This window comes from Clarias gariepinus, chromosome 1 (genome assembly GCF_024256425.1).
Source record: "Clarias gariepinus isolate MV-2021 ecotype Netherlands chromosome 1, CGAR_prim_01v2, whole genome shotgun sequence".
NCBI lineage: Eukaryota > Metazoa > Chordata > Actinopteri > Siluriformes > Clariidae > Clarias > Clarias gariepinus.
The window spans coordinates 1,339,477-1,365,850 of record NC_071100.1 but is presented as its reverse complement, the minus strand read 5'-3'; the positions used below and the strand labels follow the sequence as shown (position 1 = coordinate 1,365,850).

The 26,374-nt window shown below is 39.7% G+C and overlaps 2 protein-coding genes across 2 annotated transcripts in view; both read left to right on the top strand.

The window, feature by feature from the left end:
* Positions 1–3,942: 3,942 nt before the first annotated feature.
* LOC128524089 (zinc finger protein 850-like) lies at positions 3,943–22,177 on the top strand. Its single transcript, XM_053496416.1, has 3 exons — positions 3,943–4,079; positions 5,498–6,947; positions 21,190–22,177. Exons 2-3 carry the CDS (start codon positions 5,500–5,502, stop codon positions 21,950–21,952), a joined length of 2,211 nt encoding a protein of 736 aa, XP_053352391.1. The 5' UTR covers positions 3,943–4,079; positions 5,498–5,499; the 3' UTR covers positions 21,953–22,177.
* LOC128523508 (gastrula zinc finger protein XlCGF26.1-like) overlaps positions 18,702–26,374 on the top strand; it is a 179,410-nt gene continuing 171,737 nt past the window's right edge. Inside the window, exon 1 of the mRNA XM_053495689.1 lies at positions 18,702–18,836. The gene's annotated coding sequence lies outside the window, so the exon portion shown is untranslated. The remainder of the gene's footprint in view (positions 18,837–26,374) is intronic.

Here is a 26,374-nt window from a genome sequence, read left to right as displayed (position 1 = left end):
AAGTAACTGAATCGACGTCTTGGAGTCACGCATCACTGAATTGGACTCTAGACGCTGGAATCTGAAATTACAGGGCGTACCAGAAAACATTGATGAGAAAAATCTGAGGAAAGAAGTGATTTGCATCTGTCAGAATTTACTGCCAAAATACAGTGATCGTCTACCAGATGTGATTGATACAGTGCATCGTCTTGGTATGAAGAAAGTGAATTATACCCGTGGTATAATCATCCAGTTCTACTCTCATACACTTAGAGTAGCAGTATGGGCGGCAGGCAAAAATTCTGCATATTTAAGGGGAAAAGGTCTGCGTTTCAGAGAGGATCTCTGTAAGGCTGAAAGAGAAAGCAGGATAAAGTTGTGGCCACTAGTAGATGAGGCACGGAAAGCAGGAGAAATTGCCTATTTTGTAGTCGGTCGTGGAGATTTTTCCATCAGGCTGATTGATCTTTTCTTTAGAATCAAACAGTTTCTTCTTTGAAGACTTATACAGACTTTGATACCAATGGACAATTTATTTGTCATGTTATTCAAATTCAGAACTTTAATTCATTGTTGTGAATATCTATGGGTACAATTTAAAAACAGAGAATGATGTTCTTTTTGATAAGTTAGAAGAAAAAATCGATTATTGGTTAGCCAAATACCCTGATGCACATATACTCTTAGATGGTGACTTTAATATCAGATTAGATGATGTGATTGACAGATGGCCTCCTGGTTCTTGTACTAATACGAATGTAAGACTTAAAATGTTAATGCAAAGATTTGATCTGATTGATGCATGAAGAGTTAAGTATCCTCACACCAGAGCCTTTACCTGGTGTAATAACTCAAGGTCTAAGCAATCGAGAATAGATTTATGGTTAGTTTCCCGTACACTTAAAGACAATCTGAATACTGATATTTTATCTACCCCGTTAACTGACACAGAGCACACAGCAATATATCACAAAGCAATTCGTATCTATATCGATTTACTGCCAATGTCTACTTCTAAAATTCATAACTCTTACTGGAAACTTAATAGCTCTGTACTTAAGCAAGAAAACATTACTTTTATGGTAAAGAAGCTAATTAATTAATTCTGGACTAATGCTAAAGCGGGAAGGATTTATGGGAAACATTTGGAGTTGCTCAAATTTGAATTGGGCAAGTTTTTCAGAAGTTATTGTAGTGATATTGCTAAACTCAATAGAGCACAAGAAGAGAACATAATTTCCACCATTGCAAACCTATCATCTAAAAGTCCTGATAACTTATCTGTGGAAGAAAGTAACAGTCTTATTGAGTGTCAGTACAAATTGGATGAACTTTATAAACTAAAAGCTGCGGGTGCTTTTGTAAGGTCCAGAAGACGCTGGCTTGAAGAAGGAGAACAAAATTCGGCTTACTTTTTTAGATTGGAAAAATCTCTAACTTAAAATAATATATTTCAGTTGAAAATAGGTAACTCTTTCTCTGAGGACCCAAAAGAAATTGCCAAACATTGTTCTGAATTCTACAAGAATCTTCATAGCAGTCAATTCTCTTATGACAGCACTACTGTATATCCTTTATGGACTCTCTAGATAATATTAATTATATTAGTGCTCCTGATAAAGATTTTTGTGATCTTCCCATCACATAAGCTGAGGTCCTCGAATCAATCAAGTCTTTAAAGGTTAATAAATCGCCAGGCATAGACGGCCTTACTTCGGAATTTTACCAAACATTTGCAAAAGAGTTGGTCCCTTTTCTTTTAGAAGTTATATATGAAAGCATTAGGGTGGAATCTCTCCCACCTACAACTCAAGGTTTAATAACTCTCATCCCCAAGCCTAAAAAAGACTTATTACTAATAAACAATTGGCGTCCAATCAGTCTTTTAAATTGTGATTATAAATATTTTTGCTACAATCTTTGCAAAACGTTTAAAAATTATTTTACAGGACATAATAGATGAAACGCAATAAGGCTTTTTAAAAAACAGACACATCTCAAACAATATTCGGTTGGTTCTTGATTTGTTAGATTATTCAGAGTTAGTGAAGGATGACAGCTATATGCTTTTTTTGGACTTTTACAGAGCCTTCGATTCTATAGAACATGGTTTTATACTTAAAACTTTAGAAAAATTTGGTTTCGGAAACCTATTCATTAAAACTGTTAAAACTTTATATGCTCATGGCAATTCTTCAATTAAGCTTAAATATGGTACCTCTCCAAGATTTGATCTGCAACGGGGAATACGCCAGGGCTGCCCCATTTCACCATATTTATTTATTTTGACTACCCTATTATTAGCCAGTCACATTAAGAATAGTACTTTGCAAGGGGTTAGTGTCACGGGAAGGGAGATCATCATCAGCCAACTGGCCGATGATACTACCCTTTTTCTTAAAAATTCTGATCAGATTCCCTTAGCTCTTAATACAATTAAATTGTTCTCCAATGCTTCTGGGCTTCTTCTTAATATGCACAAATGTGAATTATTGCCAGTTAAACAACTCTCTCTTTCCAGTGTATGTAATATCCAAGTCAAAGAGACAATAACCTACCTTGGAATAGTAATATCCAAAAATCCAAAACTTAGATGCAATTTATTTCTCTCTTGCGTATTATTTTTTCTTGCCTATCTTTAAAAAAAAAACTAAAGAAAATTCAATCAGTGGCTTCAGAGAGACTTATCTCTAAAAGGAAGGATTCTCCTTTGAAAGGCAGAAGTCGTTTCACGTCTAACATATGCAGCCATCTCTTTGGAACCCGATAAAGCAATGTGTAAAAGATTGATCAACAATTATGTAACTTTGTATGGAAAAATAAGGCTCATTACGTTAAGAAATCTGTTTTATCCAACAGCCACATTAATGGCGGTCTTAATTTTGTTGATTTTGCAACGTTAAACAATACCTTTAAGATTAACTGGTTGAGGAATTACTTGAAAAAACCATCCAGTATGTGGAATATTATACCAAAATATGTCTTTTCACAGTTGGGAGGCTTAAATTTTCTGTTGTTGTGTAACTACAGTATTGAGAAGATCCCTATTGCTCTTTCTAATTTCCACAAACAAGCACTCTTAGCATGGTCTATGATTTTCAAACACAATTTTTCTCCAACTAGTTACTTCATTTGGAATAATAAGAATATATGTTATAAACATAAATCCCTATTTTTGAGAACTGGTTTAAGAATGGTATCAATCGGGTTAGTCAGTTATTTCATCAGAATGGTTACTTGTTTACTTATCAAGAATTTCTTTCTCACTATAATTTTCCTGTTACTCCGAAAGAGTGTGTTTGGTGCTATTCCGAATGGTGTAACTATGTTATTTAAGGGCTATAACAGTGCTTTGATCAGTTCTGAAATGCCTCTCCTACAGTTGACACATACGTAGGTGGGAAATGTTTTAAATCTACTTTGAAAAATAACAGAAATATTCGCTGTCTTCTTCTTAATGATTTGGTGTCCACTCCTTCAGCTGTTTCAAAATGAAATAGATCAGTGGAAAATACTTCGTGGAAAAAGAAAATTTGTTTCCCCCGAACTTTTCTTATTTTCAAGAAGATATTAAAATCTATATTTAATCTTTATCTACCTCCTATAACAAAAAGGCAATTAAAACCTTAAATGTATGCTCACTTTTAGATGTTTTTGTATAATTTGTATCTGATTATTTATGTTGTGAGGAAAGATTATGTTAGTTATGTGATTTGTTTATTGCTATGTATTGCTTGGCTATCATTGAACCAATGGATCTTTGCCTTAGTTTGTGTTTTGTTACATTTGTATTTCTGAGCAAATATTCAATAAAAAAAAAAAAAGTTGGGAAAAAAACGGAAAGGTCAGAGATCGGGGAAGGTCTCAAATAGCTTCTACTGTATGGTGTGTGCGCGTGCGTGCGTGCGCGCGCGACATCCAGTCCAGTAGGCGGCGGTAAAACACCACACTACTGGACACAGGAGAAGAAGAACTAAAGACGTTGTTATTCATCTCTACATGTAGCTGTTTCTACATGCAGTTTTACACAGACTCTTAAATCTGATCGAGTTAAAGTAATAACAGCATTTGGAGAGGATAAACTCACTGATCCTGAGGTAAGTTATAGTCTAAACACTCTCACTACAATGATATGGGAATTGTGGACTGGGAGATCCAGGCTAGGCTAGGCTACTGTTTACATCAAGATGTTACACTCCTGACTCCCATCTGTTATCTTCAGGGTCTGCTCAGTTACTCCAACTACTGCATACTTTACCATTTACACACAGACTAAATTTCATGGTCACTTTCATGCTGCTTTTTGCACAATTAATACTGTTTGCACTGTTGTCATTTTGTTACATATAAAATTGGACATCATGACTTAACTACAGTTAACTTTTTTTTAAATATATATATATATATTTATATATTTAATTAATATGCTTAACTATATGTATCTTGCAGTGTTTGTTTTTGGATTTTCATTGCACTAGTAACTTCTGGTCAGTTCTTACCCTGTGTGTACTGAATATATGTAAGATATACAGTGTGCAATCTACAACCTGTCTTTGTGTGACTGTCTCTATGGCTGCTGGACGTCTGGAATTTCCTTCAGGAACAATTCATTATCTATCTATCCATCTATCCATCAAAACAAACAAACAGTTACTAATTCTGGCTAGACCAGAATATTTGAATATTTGAATATTCGTTTGGCATTCGAGTTTTCATTTTGAGATTTGAATATTCGGAAAAAGAAAAAAAACTAATTTAACCCGTGACATCGATCCCTGCAAAACGGTTCTCATTTGCGCTTAAATGACTAGCCCTTGCGGCAAACTTGTGTCATGCACATTCGGTCCGCGACCGGCACTAGGACCCGGAAATAATATGGTCACGAACCAGGAAGCATAAAAGGAAACAAGATGGCGCGGCACATCGCTCAGTCTTTGAGTTTGCCCATGTCGCTTCAGACGCTTTCGCCGATTGTGTGTTAATAAAGCGCAGTTTAAATTGTGTTCATCCCTTGCTCCCCATTCGAGAGAGTCCTTAAAACAATCGCGTGGTTATCCTGTCTACTCATGTTACTCCGCATTTGGGTTAACCATCCACGCTACAAAGGGCCAACTGCTAAAGCTACGTCTTCTGGTCTACTTAGGTTAGTTCATGACAACTTGCCTGTATCCATATTACACAAAAATGCGAAGAAAAAAAAATGCACTCCCTTGCGTCCACAGCAGTTGGATGAACTGTTCTTGACATAAAAATGCAACAGACTCCTGCCTTTATTAGAGATGAGAATATATTCAGCCCCCTCCCACCAAAGCTTCGAGTATTCGATGTTGATCACTACCGAATACTCGAAGCTCAAAAAACAGTATTCGGACCAGCCCTATAAAGCTCATGTTCATATTTAATAGTGCCTGTGGTACCTCAAAATAATAGTGAACAAAATGTCATTAAAACAAAATTGTTTAACAATGTTTTGTATTTTTCATGATGTTGAATTCTATTTTCTTTTCTTAACCAGAAATGAAGAAGAGCAAAAGACGTATAATTTGTACTATGACCAGTCAAGAAGAATCTCAGACAAACCTATACCCCTGCCTAGTGTGTGGAAAGAGTTTTAGTCAAGAGAAAGATCTCACAGCACACCAGCGCATCCACAGACAAGACAAACCGCATCAGTGCTCACAGTGTGGAAAGAGTTTCATTTATAAATGTCGTCTGCAACAACATCAGCGCACTCATACAGGAGAGAAGCCGCATCAGTGCTCACAGTGTGGAAAGAGTTTTATTCATAAATGTCATCTGCAACAACATCAGCGCACTCATACAGGAGAGAAGCCGTATCAGTGCTCACAGTGTGAAAAGGGTTTTGCTAACATGAGCAATTTGAAAGTACACCAGCAAATTCATACAGGAGAGAAGCCGTATCAGTGCTCACAGTGTGGAAAGGGTTTCATTTATAAATGTCATCTGCAACAGCATCAGCGCACTCATTCAGGAGAGAAGCCGTATCAGTGCTCACAGTGTGAAAAGGGTTTTGCTAACATGAGAAATTTGAAAGCACACCAGCACATTCATACAGGAGAAAAGCCGTATCAGTGCTCACAGTGTGGAAAGGGTTTCATTTATAAATGTCATCTGCAACAACATCAGCACACTCATAAAGAAGAAAAGCCGTATCAGTGCTCACAGTGTGGAAAGTGTTTTGCTATTATGAGAAATTTGAAAGTACATCAGCGCATCCATACAGGAGTGAAGCCGTATCACTGCTCACAGTGTGGAAAGTGTTTTGCTAATATGAGAAATTTGAAAGTACATCAGCACATCCATGCTGGTGAAAAGCCATATCCATGCTCACAGTCTGGAAAGAGTTTCGGTGACGGTAGTCATTTCGAACGTCACCAACACATTCACAAAGGGGAGATGCTGTATCAGTGCTCACAGTGTGGAAAAGGTTTTAAGTTAAAGCGTTATCTCCGTGGACACCAGCGCATTCACACTGGAGAAAAACCGTACAACTGTTCACTGTGTGGGAAGAGTTTTAATCACAAAGGGTCTCTCCGTGTTCACCAGCGCATTCACACTGGAGACAAACCGTATCACTGTTCATTGTGTGGGAAGAGTTTTATTTACAAAGGTTCTCTCCGGGTTCACGAGCGCATTCACACTGGAGACAAACCGTACCACTGTTCACAGTGTGGGAAAAGTTTTATTGATAAAGGTTCTCTCCGGGTTCACGAGCGCATTCACACTGGAGACAAACTGTACCACTGTTCACAGTGTGGGAAGACTTTTACTCACAAGGGTTCTCTCCGGGTTCACCAGCGTGTTCACACTGGAGAGAAGCCATATTACTGCTCAGAGTGTGGGAAGAGTTTTAGTCTTTTGAGCAATGTCCAACAACACCAGCGCATTCACACTGGAGAGAAGCCGTATCACTGCTCCGTGTGTGGAAAAAAATTTACCCAAAATGGCTCTTTAAAAAATCATCTACGCACGCATACTGAAGGGAGCGGGAAAAAAGTTACTCTCAAGGTACATTCCCCTGAAATAACTGCCGTTTTGTGAAAGCTTTATGCACACAGACTAATCTTGTAGATGCGGGACTAGGCTGCATAAAGTTATCCTAATCGGCCTGGTCCAATTACAACTGTTTCAAGCCCCATTAATAGAGATGTGCAAGACTGTCATAACCTAAATGGGATCCAAGATTCTTTATTATCACCATTCTAAATACAACAAAATTAGAGTGGGCATTATATTGCATTTGAACTTTCAATTTTAAAAATTGAAATATATAAACCCGATTCCAAAAAATTTGGGACACTGTACAAATTGGGAATAAAAACAGAATGCAGGGATGTGGAAGTTTTAAATTTCAATATTTATTTTTTCAGAATACAACAAAGATGAGATATCAAATGTTTCAACTAAGAAAATATATCATTTTAAGAGAAAAATAAGTTGATTAAATTTCATGGCATCAACACATCTCAAAAAAGTTGGGACAAGGCCATGTTTACCACTGTGTGGAATCCCCTCATCTTTTCATACCAGTCTGCAAACGTCTGGGGACTGAGGAGACAAGTTACTCAAGTTTAGGAATAGGAGTGTTGTCCTATTCTTGTCTAATACAGGCTTTTAGTTTGTTCAACTGTCGTAGGTCTTCTTTGTCGCATATTTCTCATTATGATGCGCCGAATGTTTTCTATGGGTAATCTTAACTGCAGGCTGGCCATTTCAGTACGCGGATCCTTCTCCTACGCAGCCATGAAGTTGTAATTGATGCAATATGTGGTCTGGCATTGTCATGTAGTAAAATACAAAGTCTTTCCTAAAAGAGACGTCCGGATAGGGGCATATGTTGTTCTTTAACATGGATGTACTTTTTAGCATGGATGGTGCTTTTTCAGATGTGTAAGCTGCCCATGCCACAAGCACTCATACCACCCCATTCCATCAGAGATGCAGGCTTCTGAACTGAGCGCTGATAACAACTTGGGTTGTCCTTGTTTTCTTCAGTCCGAATGACATGGTATCCCAGTTTCCCAAAAAGAACTTCAAATTTTGATTTGTCTGACCACAGAAAAGTTTTCCACTTTGCCACAATCCATTTTAAATGAGCCTTGGCCCAGAGAAAACGCCTGCGCTTTTGGATCATGTTTAGATATGGCTTCTTTTTTGACCTATAGAGTTTTAGCTGGCAACGACGAATGGCACGGTGGATTGTGTTCACCGACAATGTTTTCTGGAAATAATTCCTGAGCCCATGTTGTGATTTCCCTTACAGTAGCTTTCCCGTATGTGATGCAGTGCCATCTAAGGGCCCGAAAATCACAGACATGAAGTATGGTCTTTCAGCCTCAACCCTTACGCACAGAGATTATTCCATGGATGATTTTATGCACTGTAGATGATAAACTTCAAACTCTTTGCAATTTTTCTCTAAAAAAACTCCTTACTGATATTGTGCCAATATTTTTCGCTGCAGCATTGGGGGAATAGGTGCTCCTCTGCCCATCTTGACTTCTGAGAGACACTGCCACTCTGAGAGGCTCTTTTTATACCCAATCATGTTGCAAATTGACCTAATAAGTTGCAAATTGGTCCTCCAGCTGACATGGCCTCCTGCCGGGATGACATTTAACTTTTCCATTCTCTTATTGCTACCTGTTTCAACTTTTTTGGAATGTATAGCTCTTATGAAATCCAAAATGAGCCAATATTTGGCATGACATTTCAAAATGTCTCCCTTTCAACATTTGATATGTTATCTATATTCTATTCTGAATAAAATATTGAAATTTAAAACTTTCACTTCAATGCATTCTGTTTTTATTCACAATTTTTACAGTGTTCCAACTTTTTTGGAATCAGATTTGTGTTATAAATTTAAAAAAAATGTCATATAAACAAGTTATTGTGCAACAGTCACACACAGGAATTTGCATATAAAGACAGGATATTAAAATGTTATGAAGTCCGGTGATTAAAATGGTGTGTATGTTTGTGCTGTAGGCTTTAGGTTTCTAGGGGTGCATTCTTCAATTCAATCTATGTAAACGGCAAGGTGGGAAAATTATGTTTGAGAAAATGACACATTCTTTATCTGTAAAGTTAAGAAATTTTATGGTCTAAACCCATTTGAGCTTGGAAGATTGAATTGCTGAGCACTACGGCTTTTATTGATGAATCTCAAAGAGAGACTGCCCGCCCTCAGCTTGTTCATCATGGACACTGATCATTTTGATTTATATATATTTCCTCACACGTTTCACTATCATTTCTCTAATTGTCTTTTTTTTTTTTATTCTGTAAAGTTGTTCTAAAATAGTAACCATTGTAACCTATATAAATAAATCTGAATTGAATGTTACAGTTAATCCTGACCAAACTGTTACTGAGTTCTGATTAAACAGGAAGCATCCCATGAGCAGCGATATCACCAAGAAACTTAATAGACGCACACTGTTAAAATAATAATATATATATATTTAAATATATACAGTTGTTTCTACTCTTTTGCTCTCTTCCTAATAGATCTGATATTAACATGTTGAATCTTTCCTGCTGCTATCTTCCTGTCTCCTCTTGCATCAGTTTTTAAACATTTGAACGCTCCCACACACACCTTCTTATTCTCTTTTTATGTTTCTCTCTCTATCTCCGTCTGTCTCCTTCCCCCTCTCCCCCTAACTCAAGCCAAAATCCAGTGATTCGTCTTTGGACAGACACCCCTCTGTCTTCCTCTCCTTTGATACTTCAGGATCTCACCAGGACATTTACAATGGTTCATGTTCTTTGCAGTAACATATGTCGATGATACAGGCGTTTGGTCAAAAATATCTTTTGCTGTTAATAAACAGAGACCTTTCTGACAGACAATGTGTGACTGAATCTCTCCTGGCACCAGAAAAGCTTACTGAAGCACAGCGGACAGACCAAGCAACTCGCTTCTTCTAACTGTAAAAACTTTACACACACCCATGTCCAAATAAAATGGCTTACTTCCCCTTTAGAGTAACTCAGGAAAGGTGAAACTAACAGAAATCTAAGTAAAGGAAAAAGTCAAACTATTTTACAATGCCTAGTCAATGTCTGTATATAAAATGTAAGCAGCAATATACTGCTTTAAGAGTGATACAGATTTATTTTGTTTATGTTCCATTAAAAATTAACCACACATATTTGCAAATCTTTATTTACATTTAAGCATTTTGCAGATGCTCTTATCCAGAGTGAGTATAAAAGGTGTTTTGAAGTTTACGGTACAAGTTCAAGTTCCTTTATTTGTACCAAGGGTAAAATTGATTTGCAGTCAAGAGTCCTCAACAGAACCCCTGTTAAAGGGGTCATCCAGAAAAATTTTTCATTAAATGTTATATGATCTTTAGGGTCCTAATGACAATTTTGTAATATATTTAATTAAAAATTCTAAATGGTTGTGTAAAAAAACACTACTTTTAACTGGTAAAAACTAGCTCTGTTCTCAGCAACCTATTTCAGTGCATGTTCCTTTAAATGCTTATGATCTCTGCTGAGCCCGCCCCCCCAATTCTGTGGGGAGTGTCTTCACAACACACGTGGGGTATAGCCACGGGAGTGTAGTCCAGTGCAGGCAATGCTTTGGACTGCATTACCCACAAAACATTGCCCACACGAGCAATGCTTTGTGGGTAATGCAGTCCAAACTGAAAAACGCTGGAATATAGAGCCTGTTTTTTCTTAAGTCGTTTTTGGTTTAATTTAAGTACGGAACCTACGCGGAAGTTTGTAATATCGCCTGACAACGCAGAAATTAAAAGAATGGACATGCATCGACTCGATTTGTCTCTCTCATCACTGCATGGGCATGAATCAACGGGCTGTTACGCTGTCGCGAGCAAGAACAACAAAAGCGGAGAAGCTTACTGAGAGAGATACGGACGCGGTGTGTTTACTGATGTGTTTACATGACTTCTTAATCTTTGACAGACATCGTTATAAACCATCTAACGTTACAAAGGTAAGCATAATATAGTTTTCCGACTACGAACACAGTTTGCAACTAGACAATCACCTTAATGCATTGTTTATTATAAACGGGCGATTAGGGATTATATAGAGACAGATGTACACAGAGAAGAAGCCATAACCATGTTCTATGGGAGTATAAGTTAACTTACACTCTGCATTTATCGTGATTATTAAAAAGACGATCTGCAAAGATTCATAGAAAAATAAATCACACTGACCAAGCCTGGTGAAGATGAAGCAGGAACACGAAGCGTTAGTACAGATCCATTTTTAGGAGCAGCTTCGTAGTAAAACCTGCTTTATAATGACCCGCGTTTATAAAGCAGTCTGGTAAAAAATGATTATCGCAAACATGAATGCATTTAGGTAGATCTGCGGGGACGTTAGCTTCAAAAGCAAAATTCAGCCACTGCGTCTTCAGCGGCTCAGATGTCGATAGTGAATGACGACTGCTGTGTTCGCTATTACACCCAACAACTGTACACCACACTCGCTTAGGCGACATTTTGCTCCAGCGGCAAAAAACAATGGCCGACAGCTTCTTCTCACTCAGGGCGGGTCTTTGCTAAAACACCAGTGTCAATCAACTACCACTGTTATGCAGATGACACCCAACTTGTTCTCTCCTTTCCTCCCTCTGACACTCAGGTTTTCACCCGGATCTCAGCATGTCTGGCAGACATCTCATTCTGGATGGCTGCTCATCAGCTGAAGCTCAATCTCAGTAAAACCGAACTGTTGTTTATCCCTTGTGACTCATCCCCAGGTCAAGACAAATTCAAATTCAAATTCAAATTTTATTTGTCACATACACAGTCATACACAGTACGATATGCAGTGAAATGCTTATACGACCGCCGGTGACCTTAAAAAGAAAATAAAAAAAACTATATATAAGGAATAAATATTAATAAAAGAAATAACATAAAATACAAAGGAAAATAAATGTAACTAGTAAAATTAACAACTGTACAAATAAGGGCATGTAAAAATAATAGAATATAGGAATATGGGGGGAAATACAGTGGAACCTCGGATTACGAGTAACGTGGTTTACAAGTGTTTTGCAAGACGAGCAACAATTTTTAATAATTCTTTACTTGAAAAACGAGCATTGTCTTAGTTAACGAGCACCGAGTATCATGTTTCACGCATGCGCTGCTTGTTTTAACAACAAGCGTTACGTCATCACAAGTGAGCCAACGGTTTTTCTCTCTCTCGCAGCAGAATTGTAGGTAATCGTCTCTCCTGCTGGGTGAATACACACACGCGCTGTGTGTGTGTGTGTGAGATGAGACACACACACATTAACGGAGAGACCGTTTAACGGAGAGACCGTGCCTGCAGTGTTTTTGAGTGTGCGTGTTTGTGTCTGTGTAAGGCAGAGAGTTTGTGTGTTTGTTTGGCAACCTGAGAGAAGGGGGGGCTGGCGAGCGAGCCCCCCTTCATCCCCCCTCCTCTCAGGTTGCCAAATAAACACACAAACTCCTCTCTGTCGCGATTGTTTTCAAAGGTGAGGAGCTGTTTAATTTGTTTTTTGTTGTTGTTGTTTTACTTACAGTAGTGATCCTGTTAGTATGCGCTCACGTGAGTGTGACTAGGAATGTTCCTTGCTAATTTTTAAATGGTTTTAAAAACGGTCTATCCGTTAATGTGTGTGTGTGTGTGCGCGCACACATTTTACACACATACACTCTGCGTGCACAAACGAAAACCCTCATCTGTCGGGGTTTAATTTTACATTTTTTTAAGGTAAAGTACAGGTTAATTTGTTTTATTTTTACTTTATATTTTGTATTAATTATATTTATGTATTTATTTTTTTGGGCTGTAGAACGAATAATTTAAGTTTCCATTATTTCCTATGGGAAAATTAAATTTGGTTTAAGAGTGTTTTGGAATACGAGCCCACTTCCGGAACGAATTAAGCTCGTAATCCGAGGTTCCACTGTATATAAATTTTTTTTAAGTGTTTTAAAGTGGCATTGAAATGTCTTAAAGTGTCAGAGTGGCAAAGTGTCATGTGCAATGGCAGGTAAACATGTATTGTATAAAGTGAAATGTGCAATGGCTTCAGATATGTAAATATGTATTGCATGAATGTGTCCATGATTGTCCAGTCAGTGTCAATGTTTAAAAGACAATAACTCCTGTGTGGTGTGATGTGATTGAGAGACCTTATCGCCTGTGGGAAGAAGCTCCTCCTCAGTCTCTCTGTGTTGGCCTTCAGGGAGCGGAATCGCTTCCCAGACCGCAACAGAGAAAACAGTCCATTGTTGGGATGGCTGAGGTCCTTCACAATCTTCCTGGCCTTGGTCCAGCATCGAAATGAAATGATGAAGTCTCTGACCAGGCGTTCAAAGCACTTCATCACTACTGAGGTGAGAGCTACAGGGCGATAGTCATTAAGAAAAGCAGGTTGAGGTTTCTTTGGGACAGGAACAGTAATGGACTCTTTGAAGCATGTGGGGATCACCGACTGAGATAAAGAGATGTTGAATATCTCAGTGAACACAGGTGCTAGCTGGTCTGCGCAGGCTCTGAGGATACGGCCTGAGATGCCGTCTGGTCCTGCTGCTTTCCTGGTGTTCACTCTCTTGAAGGCTCTCCTCACGTCATGCTCGGTGATGATGAACGCGCTTCCGGCGCTGGCAGTGACTTCCTGTCTGCAGCCGTTAGCATTAGCATCGCTAGCATCTTTAGCTGCAGCCTCGAAGCGAGCATAGAAAGTGTTCAGCTCATCTGCCAGAGACACGTCTGCGTTCGTCACAATCCCTGCCACAGGCTCCTAGAGTCACTCTGTTGGAGCTGTGACTCTAGTTTCCTCCCGTAGCGCTGCTTCGCCTCTTTCACCGCCTTCCGGACGCTGTATGATGCTGCCTTGTACGGTTCCATGTCCCCCGACGCGAGTCCCGTGTTGTAGGCAGCGGTGCGAGATTTCAGAGCGTCGCGGATGGTTTTATCCACCCACGGCTTCTGGTTGGGAAACGTTATGATAGTCTTTTTCTCTACGGTATCGTCCGCTAATTTCCCAATGAATCCCACAACCGCTTCCGTAAACACACTGACGTCATCATCGGAGCTGTTTCTGAACATGTCCCAGTCTGCGTCATCAAGTGCGTCTTGTAACGCGGCCACCGATTGGTCCGTCCAGCGTGCGACCTCCCTCTGAACCGGAACTTCCTGTTTCAGCCTTTGTTTGTATTTTAGCATGAGGAAGATGGCGGCGTGGTCGGATTTACCAAACGGAGGGCGAGATTGTGCCTTGTAGCCGTCCTTGACTGTAGTGTAACAGTGGTCCAGTGTCCTTTCGCCCCTGGTGGGGATGGTGATGTGCTGATAAAAGTTTGGCGCTGCGCGTTTGAGGTTGGCACTGTTAAAGTCCCCCGCTACAATAAGCGGCTGAGTGCCTCATGCAGCTCGCCTAAGGCAGTGTCCGTGTCCGCTTGTGGTGGAATATAAACGGCACTGATTATGACCGATGTAAACTCCCGAGGTAGATAAAAAGGACGACACATGATGGACAGCAGTTCCAGATTTGGTGTGCAGGAGCGTGTGAGAGGAACAACGCTCGCGCTGTTGCACCAGCTGTTGTTCACCATTAAACATACGCTGCCTCCCCTTGACTTCCCCGAGTCCCGCGTCCTGTCCATGCGGTGAACCGAGAAGAACTCGGCCGGCTGGATGGCGTGGTCCGGCACCGCTGGGTTCAGCCATGTCTCGGTGAAGCAGAGGAGATCGCAGTCCCGTATGTCTCTCTGGAACTTTATTTTGGCCCTGAGGTCATCGAGCTTGTTTTCCAGTAACTGGACGTTGGCGAGCAGGATGCTAGGCAGAGGTGTGCGGTGTGCACGGGCTCTCAGCCTGTTTCTGGCGCCGGCTTGTTTCCCTCGAGGCCGCCGCTTCGCGTCGCGTCCTTTGTTGTCCCTCAGGATCTCACTCGGCCAGCTCGGATTCGGCGTTAAAAACGTCGAGTTGTGAGTACATTGTATACCAATAGAAACAAGAGTGTCTCTTTCATAACTAATGTACTCCATGGTGGTAATTTTGCTGATTTTAAAACACTGAAAACTAACTTAAAAAACAAAAACAGAGAAAAGGTGGTCGGAGCAGTCGTGACGGCAGCCGACCTCACCGGCGCCATCTTGGATCTTCCCTTGTGATATCCCTGGACAACAACCAAATCACTCCTTCAGCCACCGCCCGCAATCTTGGGGTAACTGTGGACAATCATTTGTCATTTTCCCCACACATCGCTAACCTTACTCGCTCTTGTCGATTTCTTCTTTACAATATCAGAAGAATTCGCCCATTTCTTTCTTCACAGGCTATTCAGGTGCTTGTTCAGTCCCTTGTTATTTCAAGACTGGACTACTGCAACTCACTCCTGGCAGGCCTGCCTCTGTCCACGATTCGTCCTCTGCAACTGATTCAAAATGCAGCAGCACGTCTCGTTTTTAACCTTCCCAAGTTCTCCCACACCACCCCACTCCTCCGCTTCCTGCACTGGCTTCCTGTAGCTGCCCGCATCAAATTCAAAACACTGATGCTTGCCTACAAGGCTAAAAATGGCCCAGCACCCACTTACCTCTCTGCGCTAATTACACCACGCACTGCACCACGTTCCCTCCGATCCTCCAGCACTGCTCGCCTCATCCCACCATCTCTCAGGGATCGAGGGCGGCATTCATCCAGGCTCTTTTCTGTTCTGGCACCTAGGTGGTGGAATGAACTTCCTCTAGATGTCCGTACATCAGAGACTTTGACTATCTTTAAACGACGACTCAAGACGCATCTGTTTCTCCAGTACTTAGACTAACCTCCCCCCCGAAAAAAAAAAAAAAAAAAAACCTTTCCCAGTTGTGTTGGACTAATGGCACTTAGTTATTAACCTAGTTAACCCAGTGTAAGTATGTATCCAATGATGTAAACATTAAAGCACTCTCCTAACACACAGTTCAGTCCAAACAGCTTAAAAAAGTGCATGTAGGCCTGTATGACCCCTTTAAGAATAATTAATTCTTCACTCAGCATTGGTTATGTTCCGAAATCTTTTAAATTAGCAGTTATCAAACCAATAATTAAGAAACCTGACCTCAACCCCTGTCAGCTGTCCAATTACAGCCCAATATCAAACCTCCCCTTTATCTCTAAGATTCCACGTGGTGGTTCCACGCCCTCTCCTGGCTCAGATCCTATCTGACCCATCGTTATCAGTATGTAGACTTAAATGGTGATTATTCTGCATGTTCTCTAGTGGAGTTTTGCGTTTCACAGGGTTCAGTTTTAGGTCCACTGTTTTTTTCCCTTTACATGCTTCCTCTGGCCAACATAATCCATAACCTGGTATTAGTTTTCATTGTTATGCTGACGACACAGTTATATGTCTCAGCAAAACCTGATGAGAAAAAACAGCTTACTAAAGTTAAGCAATGTGTGCAGGACATAAGAAATTGGATGTTAATTAACTTCCTTCTGCTAAATCCGGATAAGACAGAAGTTCTAGTCATAGGACCGCATACAGCTAGGAGTAAAATTTTAGATCACCCCGTAACTTTAGATGGCCTTTCTGTTTCATCAAGTGCAACTTCGATCAAAGGATGCAGGCTGCTTGTCAGTACCGCGTATTATGAAAAATACAGCTGGGGGCAGAGCTTTTTCTTACAAAGCCCCAAAATTATGGAATAGTCTTCCAAATAGTGTTCGGGACTTAAACACAGTCTCAGTGTTTAAGTCCAGGCTAAAAAGCTATATATTTAGCCAAGCATTATTATAAATAGATTTGCCTTAGGTAAATGAGCAGATTTGGGGGACTCATGGACGTAGAGTATTATGGTGAACTGGTATGTTTAGATGCTGTCTTCCTCACTCTCATTGATCACTCAGGTTTGCTGACGGTGAGGGGATTGTTTGCTTTACATCTCGGAAAGCCCTCGTGTTTGTGTTTCCTTCTGGCTCTTCCTTTTAGTTATGCTGTCATAGTTAGTCCTGCCGGAGTCTCTGCTTGCACTCTACAGTTAATATACATTCACATTATACATTGTGTGACTGTGACCATACCTAACTACCATCTCTTCTCTTCTTCTCTTTCTCCCCCTTTCTCTTTCCTCTCTCCCCCTGTCTTCCCCTTTTACTCTTTCTCTCTCTGTCGAGCTACACATGTCGTTCCCAAGCTGTCAGTGATCCAGACTCCCTCTGCCCTCCGGACCTGTCTGACCCATCCTTTTGTCCCGCTTCTGGTTGAAGATCTCATCACATGGATGCCCGTGTGTCTCTTTGGGATGCGTCTGGTGTCTGGGGATGAATCTCTCTACCCAGAAGATGGTTCTGGCCTTGACTGGTGTTGGCAACTGTTTCTTTGGGGACTTGACATTTCGATAGTTCAGGACTGGAACTTCCTACAAGTCTACCTGGGTCTTCAATAACTACCTGGACTCCATATTAACATCAATTAACATCAGCTATTATGAACTGAACCGCCTCCCACCTAACACACTGTATAAATGCAGATCATTTACTGCTTTCTGTTTCTCCCAAATGAGGATGGGTTCCCTGTTGAGTCTGGTTCCTCTCAAGGTTTCTTCCTATTACCATCTCAGGGAGTTTTTCCTTGCCACTGTCACCCTTGGCTTGCTCACCAGGGACAAACTGACCATTTTGATTAATACAAATTCACATTTCATACAAACTTAAATAATTCTTTTGATTGTGTAAAGCTGCTTTGCGGCAATGACAATTGCTAAAAGCGCTATACAAATAAAATTGAATTGAATTTAAGAGTCCTCATTCACAACACATACAGTAAAAAAGAAATCACACATAGTAAAACAAACAAACAAACAAGTACCACAAACTTTAAACATAAATGCCCAAACACAATTCTTTAGTGTCCAATTCTCCTTTAAATATCTATTCATACCTTATTTAACTGTCTAATCGCTGCTGAAATAAAACTATTTTTATATCGTTTAGTTCTACAACTTGACACCAAAAACCTGCGACCAGAAGGAAGAAGACGAAACTCTGCCTACAAGGGACGAGTAATGCCACCTAAAATTGAATCCTTAGCTACTTAGTGTACACAGCCTTTAAACACCCCAATCAGCCTGATGGATCACTTAACTATGTAATTTAGAATATTCATATTTAGAATATCATATTTCTATGTACAGTATATTTCTATTTTTATGCACACCATGTTTCTATTTTTATTTTTTATTTTTTCCTAGCACATTTCTATTTTTATTTTTAGTTCTATATTTTCCTAGTTTAATTTAATTTTTCTATTTAATTTCTATCGTATTCTTTTTATTTATATATATTTTTTTTTTTGTAAACTTTAAATTCTCTTTTAGGGTCAATGGCAGTCGTATAATGCATTTCACTACATTTCGTACTGTGTATGTTTGTGTATGTGACAAATAAAATTTGAATTTGAATTTGAATTTGAAACAGTCACTGCTCCACCTGGCGGGACTATACAGCATTGCAACCAGATTATTAGAACAGTGCAAGAGGGCGTTTATGGGGCGGGGCTTCGTTCACTGCGTCATCGCGGGTGATCAGAGTCCGAGCACGGAAAGGTGGAAGGTCTCAAATAACTTCTACTGTATAGTGTGTGTGTGTGTGTGTGTGTGTGTGTGTACGCGTGCGTGCGCGCGCGACATCCAGTCCAGTAGGCGGCGGTAAAACACCACACTACTGGACACAGGAGAAGAAGAACTAAAGACGTTGTTATTCATCTCTACATGTAGCTCTTTCTACATGCAGTTTTACACAGACTCTTAAATCTGATCGAGTTAAAGTAATAACAGCATTTGGAGGATAAACTCACTGATCCTGAGGTAAGTTATAGTCTAAACACTCTCACTACAATGATATGGGAATTGTGGACTGGGAGATCCAGGCTAGGCTAGGCTACTGTTTACATCAAGATGTTACACTCCTGACTCCCATCTGTTATCTTCAGGGTCTGCTCAGTTACTCCAACTACTGCATACTTTACCATTTACACACAGACTAAATTTCATGGTCACTTTCATGCTGCTCTTTTGCACAATTAATACTGTTTGCACTATTGTCATTTTGTTACATATAAAATTGGACATCATGACTCAACTGCAGTAAACCTTTATTTAACTTTTATTTTTGGGTTTAACTATACACTCACCTAAAGGATTATTAGGAACACCATACTAATACGGTGTTTGACCCCCTTTCGCCTTCAGAACTGCCTTAATTCAATGTGGTATTGATTCAACAAGGTGCTGAAAGCATTCTTTAGAAATGTTGGCCCATACTGATAGGATAGCATCTTGCAGTTGATGGAGATTTGTGGGATGCACATCCAGGGCACGAAGCTCCCGTTCCACCACATCCCAAAGATGCTCTATTGGGTTAAGATCTTGTTTCTTGATGTTCAAGAAACCAATTTTAAATTATTCGAGCTTTGTGACATGGTGCATTATCCTGCTGGAAGTAGCCATCAGAGGATGGGTACATGGGGGTCATAAAGGGATGGACATGTTCAGAAACAATGCTCAGGTAGCCCGTGGCATTTAAACGATGCCCAATTGGCACTAAGGGGCCTAAAGTGTGCCAAGAAAACATCCCCCATACCATTACACTACCACCACCAGCCTGTACAGTGGTAACAAGGCATGATGGATCCATGTTCTCATTCTGTTTACGCCAAATTCTGACTCTACCATTTGAATGTCTCAACAGAAATTGAGACTCATCAAACCAGACAACATTTTTCCAGTCTTTAATTCTCCAATTTTGGTGAGCTCGTGCAAATTTTAGCCTCTTTTTCCTATTTGTAGTGGAGATAAGTGGTACCCGGTGGGGTCTTCTGTTGTTGTAGCCCATCCGCCTCAAGGTTGTGCGTGTTGTGGCTTCACAAATGCTTTGCTGCATACCTCGGTTGTAACGAGTGGTTATTTCAGTCAAAGTTGCTCTTCTATCAGCTTGAATCAGTCGGCCCATTCTCCTCTGACCTCTAGCATCAACAAGGCATTTTCGCCCACAGGACTGCCGCATACTGGATGTTTTTCCCTTTTTACACCATTCTTTGTAAACCCTAGAAATGGTTGTGCGTAATAATCCTAGTAACTGAGCAGATTGTGAAATACTCAGACCGGCCTGTCTGGCACCAACAACCATGCCACGCTCGAAATTGATTGCTTAAATCACCTTTCCTACCCATTCTGACATTCAGTTTGGAGTTTGGGAGATTGTTTTGACCAGGACCACACCCCTAAATGCATTGAAGCAACTGCCATGTGATTGTTGATTAGATAATTGCATTAATGAGAAATTAAACAGGTGTTCCTAATAGTCCTTTAGGTGATTGTATGTATCTTGCAGTGTTTGTTCTTGTATTTTCATTGCACTAGTAACTTCTGGTCTTACCTTACCCTGTGTGTACTGAATACTGTATATGTAAGATATACAGTGTGCAATCTACAACCTGTCTTTGTGTGACTGTTTCTATGGCTGCTGGACGTCTGGAACATCTGTCCTGACGTTCCTTCAGGAACAATTCATTATCTATCCATCCATCTATCCATAGAAGCTAACAAACAGTTACTGACTGGATTCTAAATAAAGCTCAGGTTTATATTTACTAGTGCCTGTGGTACCAGAAAATAATAGTAAACAAAATATAATTTAATTTATTTTTTTTTTTTTTTTGGTATTGGACAATGTTTTGTATTTTTCATGATGTTGAATTCTGTTTTCTTTCCTAAACCAGGGATAAAGAAGAACAAAACTTATAATTTATACTATGACCAGTCAAGAAGAAACCCAGACAAACCTTCACCACTGCTTAGTGTGTGGAAAGAGTTTCTTTCAAGAGAAGGATCTCACAGCACACCAGCTCCTCCACAGACCAGACAAGCCACATCACTGCTCACAGTGTGGAAAGAGTTTCATTTATAAATGTCGTCTGCAACAACATCAGCGCACTCATACAGGAGAGAAGCCGTATCAGTGCTCACAGTGTGAAAAGAGTTTCATTTATAAATGTTATCTGCAACAACATCAGCGCACTCATACAGGAGAAAAGCCGTATCAGTGCTCACAGTGTGAAAAGGGTTTTGCTAATATGAGAAATTTGAAAGAACATCAGCACATCCATGCTGGTGAAAAGCCGTATCCGTGCTCACTGTCTGGAAAGGGTTTTGGTGACGGGAGTCATTTTCAACTGCACCAACGCATTCACAAAGTGGAGATGTTGTATCAGTGCTCACAGTGTGGAAAAGGTTTTAAGTTAAAGCGTTATCTCCGTGAACACCAGCACATTCACACTGGAGACAAACCGTACCACTGTTCACTGTGTGGGAAGAGTTTTATTTACAAAGGTTCTCTCCGGGTTCACCAGCGCATTCACACTGGAGACAAACCGTACCACTGTTCACTGTGTGGAAAGAGTTTTAATCGCAAAGGTTCCCTCCGGGTTCACCAGCGCATTCACACTGGAAACAAACCGTACCACTGTTTACAGTGTGGGAGGAGTTTTATTTACAAAGGTTCTCTCCGGGTTCACCAGCGCATTCACACTGGAGATAAACCGTACCACTGTTCACAGTGTGGGAAGAGTTTTATTGACAAATGTTCTCTCCGGGTTCACGAGCGCATTCACCCCGGAGACAAACTGTACCACTGTTCACAGTGTGGGAAGACTTTTAATCACAAGGGTTCTCTCCAGGTTCATGAGCGTATTCACACTGGGGAGAAGCCATATTACTGCTCAGAGTGTGGAAAGAGTTTTAGTCGTTTGAGCAATATCCAACAACACCAGCGCATTCACACTGGAGATAAGCCGTATCACTGCTCCGTGTGTGGAAAAAATTTTACTCAAAACGGCTCTTTAAAAAACCATCTACGCACACATGCTGAAGGAAGCGGAAAACAAGTTACTCTCAAGGTGCATGCCCCTGAGGGACTTCTTTAGGGCCACAACTTGTTGTGGACATCACTGCATTTATTTAGTATCTAATACAATGGTGGACTAAGATTTGAAGAACGTGAATGAATTAAATATGTTCAATTTAATTATTTTAATGTTGTCTGCTCTGTCCTCCTTCAGTTCAGGGGTTGAAACACCTGGAACAATTGGAACTGTGGCTGCTTCCTGTTTGTCCTTGCTCTGTGACTCCAATAAACATGACAATACATACTGTGATGCCATCTTAAGCTCATTGCCACCCGCCCCTCTTTCCCTAGCTTACCTCTGTTCCCTGATTACTGGACCCTTTGCATTTACTGCTTCATAACCAAATAGAGATGGAGGATGCAGTAATTAACCTGTTGCATAAAGCTTACTCAATCCTGTACCATGGTGAGGATTGTTTCTTTGATGGTTGTTTTACAGTAGTTTTGACAGTTTTTTTTTTCAGCTTTTTATGGTGTAAAATCAGCACCATTTGTGCGAAAGCTTTATGTACAGACAAATCTTGTAGATGTGGGATTTGGCTGCATGAAGTTATACTGAACAGTGTCTTTGAATTACAGCTGTTTCAAGCCCCTGTAATAGAGCTTTGCAAGACTGTCATAATCTAAACGGGATCCAAGTTTCTTTACCATACTAGGTACAACAAAATTAGAGAATTGAACAATATTATAAATTTTTAAAAAGTCATAAATAAGTTTTTGCCCAACAGTCATACACACTGATTTGCATATAAAGAGAGGATATTCAAATGTAACAGAATTAAAACATGCGTAAAAAATGATTCATTGCACAATAGTCCAGAATAGAAACATGTTGAATAGAACGTGAATAGACACATATTGAAGTATAGAGAGATTGTAAACCTGTAGGTGTGGGTATAAAATGCTAGATCGGATTGGTGCCATCCTTCAGTATGTGTTTGTGTGTGTGTCTGATTATTTATGAACCTGTTAGCATTTAGTTCCCGTATGGTGCTCTACCCCAGCTGTTTGGGGTTGGCTAATATTCGATAAACAGTTGGAAAGATCGGGAAAAGAAAAATCCGAATTAAAAGTGTGGAGAGGCTAGTTTAAGGAACTCGGGCAACAATCTGGTGAAGAGGTGTAGTCTGAGCACGTTACCCAATTAATATTTGAGTTTTCTTAGCCATGGATGGCATAGAACAATGGATGCATGAAAGAATTTGATAGTGACAAAGGAGATGGTTTTGGTGTGGTTGCCAGTAAATTCCAAGGTAATGGGAGCAGTGTAATGAGTGATCGAGGCAAACTTGCTGCCATCAAGCAGTTGAACAATAAATGGTAGATTTAAATGTGTGAGGGTAATCTTGAATTGGGAAGCCATGTAGGAAAAGACGAAGTTTGGTTTTTCTTCTCCACTAAGGCATGCGTTTTTAATACGTGAAGCAGAAAAACCGATCATCCCATAATGCTGTTCCCCACTCATGTGCCTGTGCTTTTCCAGAAAGGAGGGTAATGATGTAGGCAACATTGGACCATTCCGTGGGAAATAATGTCTTCAGTTCAAGCACGAGGGAACATTTAGGAAGATAAGAACAAAAGGTGGAAGGATCCCCATCAAGCACTGTGGAGAGGCATGGTTGATCACCAAAAAGTGCACTGGAAGGAGTGATGTCAGGGTCTCTGTGATGGCTTGGAGAGTGTTGGTAATCTGCCAGGTCTCAAGCCCCTCTTAGGTAAGTACCCCTTTCTGGCTCCTTATTTGGCCAGATTATACGAGAGATGTAAGGATGCGCATCTCGAGGAACAGGATCCCTGTGAGCTGTGACGTTCTCAGACACATGACATACTTTACATTAAGGAGAAAGTCATGTTTCAGTATCAGGTATTGCATGTCTACTGAAGCCGCTAATGTGTTAATCTCTTATAGATGCGTATTGACAGCAAGCAACAGAGCTCATAAACACGTCAAGCTCAAACTGTAAATACTGATATGTATTTATTCTTCAATTTCTTCTCTCCTTCTTTTGTATCAATAATGATTCTTCTTTTCCTGCGCTTTCTCCATTTATAATAATAATAATAATCATTTGTAATAGTAGTCGTAATAGTGTGGTGAATTTATTATTATTATTATTATTATTATTGCTTTTGCTATGAATATGAAAGTACTACATGATTAAACTCAATGCAAATCCATGTATGTTAATGTCATTGTATATACTGACGTGACATAAACAAAATGGAGCCAGCTTTGCCAACCTTTTTTTCTCATTGGAAGTATTTTTGTAAGTGAAATGATATTGTAGCAATCCAGAAAAAAAGATGATTTAGGTCAACTCCTCTGTGGCATTAGACTGTGGATTTTAGCTATTTTCTGTGTCCATGCTGACTATTAAAGAACTTCAAAAACGGTTGAAAGTTAAAATCAAATAAACACAACATATGAGAAATTTATAATCTCAAAGCTTTTATTTTTTTGGGTGATGAATGCAGTTTTTAGTTAGATTCCAGTGTGTCCACGCTGATTTTTAAATTATTTATTTATTTTACCAAAACTGGAAGAACTTTAAACAACTTATTAATGAATTTATTACGTGCCTCATCTGTAAGTATCCCAAACCAAAATTCATTAATGGCAGCATGCTCACAGACAAAAATCAGCTGGTCCCGGGGCCAAGTGTGCTTGGAAACGGTTCTCGGACCCCAGTAAGAAAACACCCTAAAATTGCCGTATTTGTGCTAGGCATGTAGCAGTTGTTTATAACAAGTTAGCGGAAAACAACATTGTTTCCAATGCTAAAAAATGAATTGTAATTCATTTTATTTTGTTATACCGGTTTTTAATCCCTGGAATGGAAAAGATGGGGATTTGCACGTGTTATTGTTTTTTAATCACTCTAAACACCACCTATTAATTTTTTTAATAAATTGAACAATAAAACAAGGTATTGCATTACGTTTCAAAACTTCCTTAGTTTACAAAATATTTTGAATTGCAATCGGTCCAAACTCGGGAACCAATCCCTGGACCGATTGCAGATGTGGTTTTGGGAACGATTCATGCATTCCCAATCATAAAAGGCAGGACATAAGTATGCGCTCTTGCTCAAAAGTGAAAGTGACTTAATTACAGTTTGACTCCGTACACAAACAAATGTGGCTGCGTTTATACATGGTTTCTACGTTATCTGAGCTAGTCAGATAATTAGGTCTCTTAGCTAGCTGGTTCCGGTAAAGTTGTGTTTTTAATTTATGTTTTTGTATGTATATATTCAAATAAAATTCAAATTTTATTTGTCACATACACAGTCATACACAGTACGATATGTAGTGAAATGCTTAGACGACCGCACGCGACCTTAAAATAAATATTATTTTATAATAAAATTAATTATTATTATAAGGAAATAAATATGAAAAAGAAAACAGAATTAAATTTAACTAAAAAAGAATAAACTCTTTGTACATTACAAAATGTAAACCTAGCTGTACAATATAGAAAATAGCTTTCAGCCTGTTCCTGATGCCGGCTGGTTTCCCTCGGGTCCGCCGCTTCGGACCTTTGTTCTCCCTCAGGATGCTCGGATGCGGAGTTAAAAACGTCGAATCGTGAGTACATTGTAAACCAATAGAAATAAGAGTATCTCTTTTGTACTTAATGCACTCAATAATGATAAATTTGTCGGTTTAAATTAACTGAAAATGAATATAAAACATGTAAACAAAGTAAAATAGGTCGGAGCAGTCGTGACAGCAACCGACTTCACTGCGCCATCCTGGAACCTTGGAGCACCTTGGTCCTGGAGGAATGTTGTTTCGTTTCACTGTGTACTGAACTGCACATGATTAGAATGACAATAAAAGCTGACTTGACTTCACTAGAGGTGGATGATGCAGTAATTAACCTGTTGCATAAAGCGTACTCAATCCTGGACCATGGTAGGGTTTATGTTTGTTTGATTGTGCTTGTTGTAATTTTGACATACTTAGATTTTTTTTTTCTGTTTGTTCCATTTCCAGTTTTTGTTCCTTGAACCTGCTTAAAGACCTGATTTTAATAGTTTTTACATACAATGAATAGTGCATTTCTTTAGTGGACTACAAGGGCCGTTTGTGCTTTTTACGCTATTCTTACATTTCATTCATAAAAGGTGTGAAGTTATCAAACTGAATTGAGAGTTTTAAGATGAATTAACAAGATAGAGCCTATTTCTGCCTAAAATTTATTTCCCCAGCAAAAAAAAAATAAAAAAAAATGCAGATGTCTTTGTTTAATCCACTCTCACTCATCACTCACTCATCTTCTATACCGCTGTATTCAGGGTCGCGGGGACCTAGAGCCTATCCCAGGAGGCTTAGGGCACGAGACAGGGTACATCATACAGGGTGCTAATCCATCGCAGGGCACACACACACACACACTATGGGCAATTTGGGAACCAATTAGCCTAACCTGCAT

What these genes read in the sequence shown, in the direction of transcription:
- LOC128524089 (XM_053496416.1), top strand. Translation starts at nt 5,500, where the DNA reads ATGAAGAAGAGCAAAAGACGTATAATTTGTACTATGACCAGTCAAGAA. An exon ending in GGAAAAAAATTTACCCAAAA is followed by an intron (nt 6,948 to 21,189) that starts TGGCTCTTTAAA and finishes TTTTGGTGACGG; the next exon opens with GAGTCATTTTCAACTGCACC.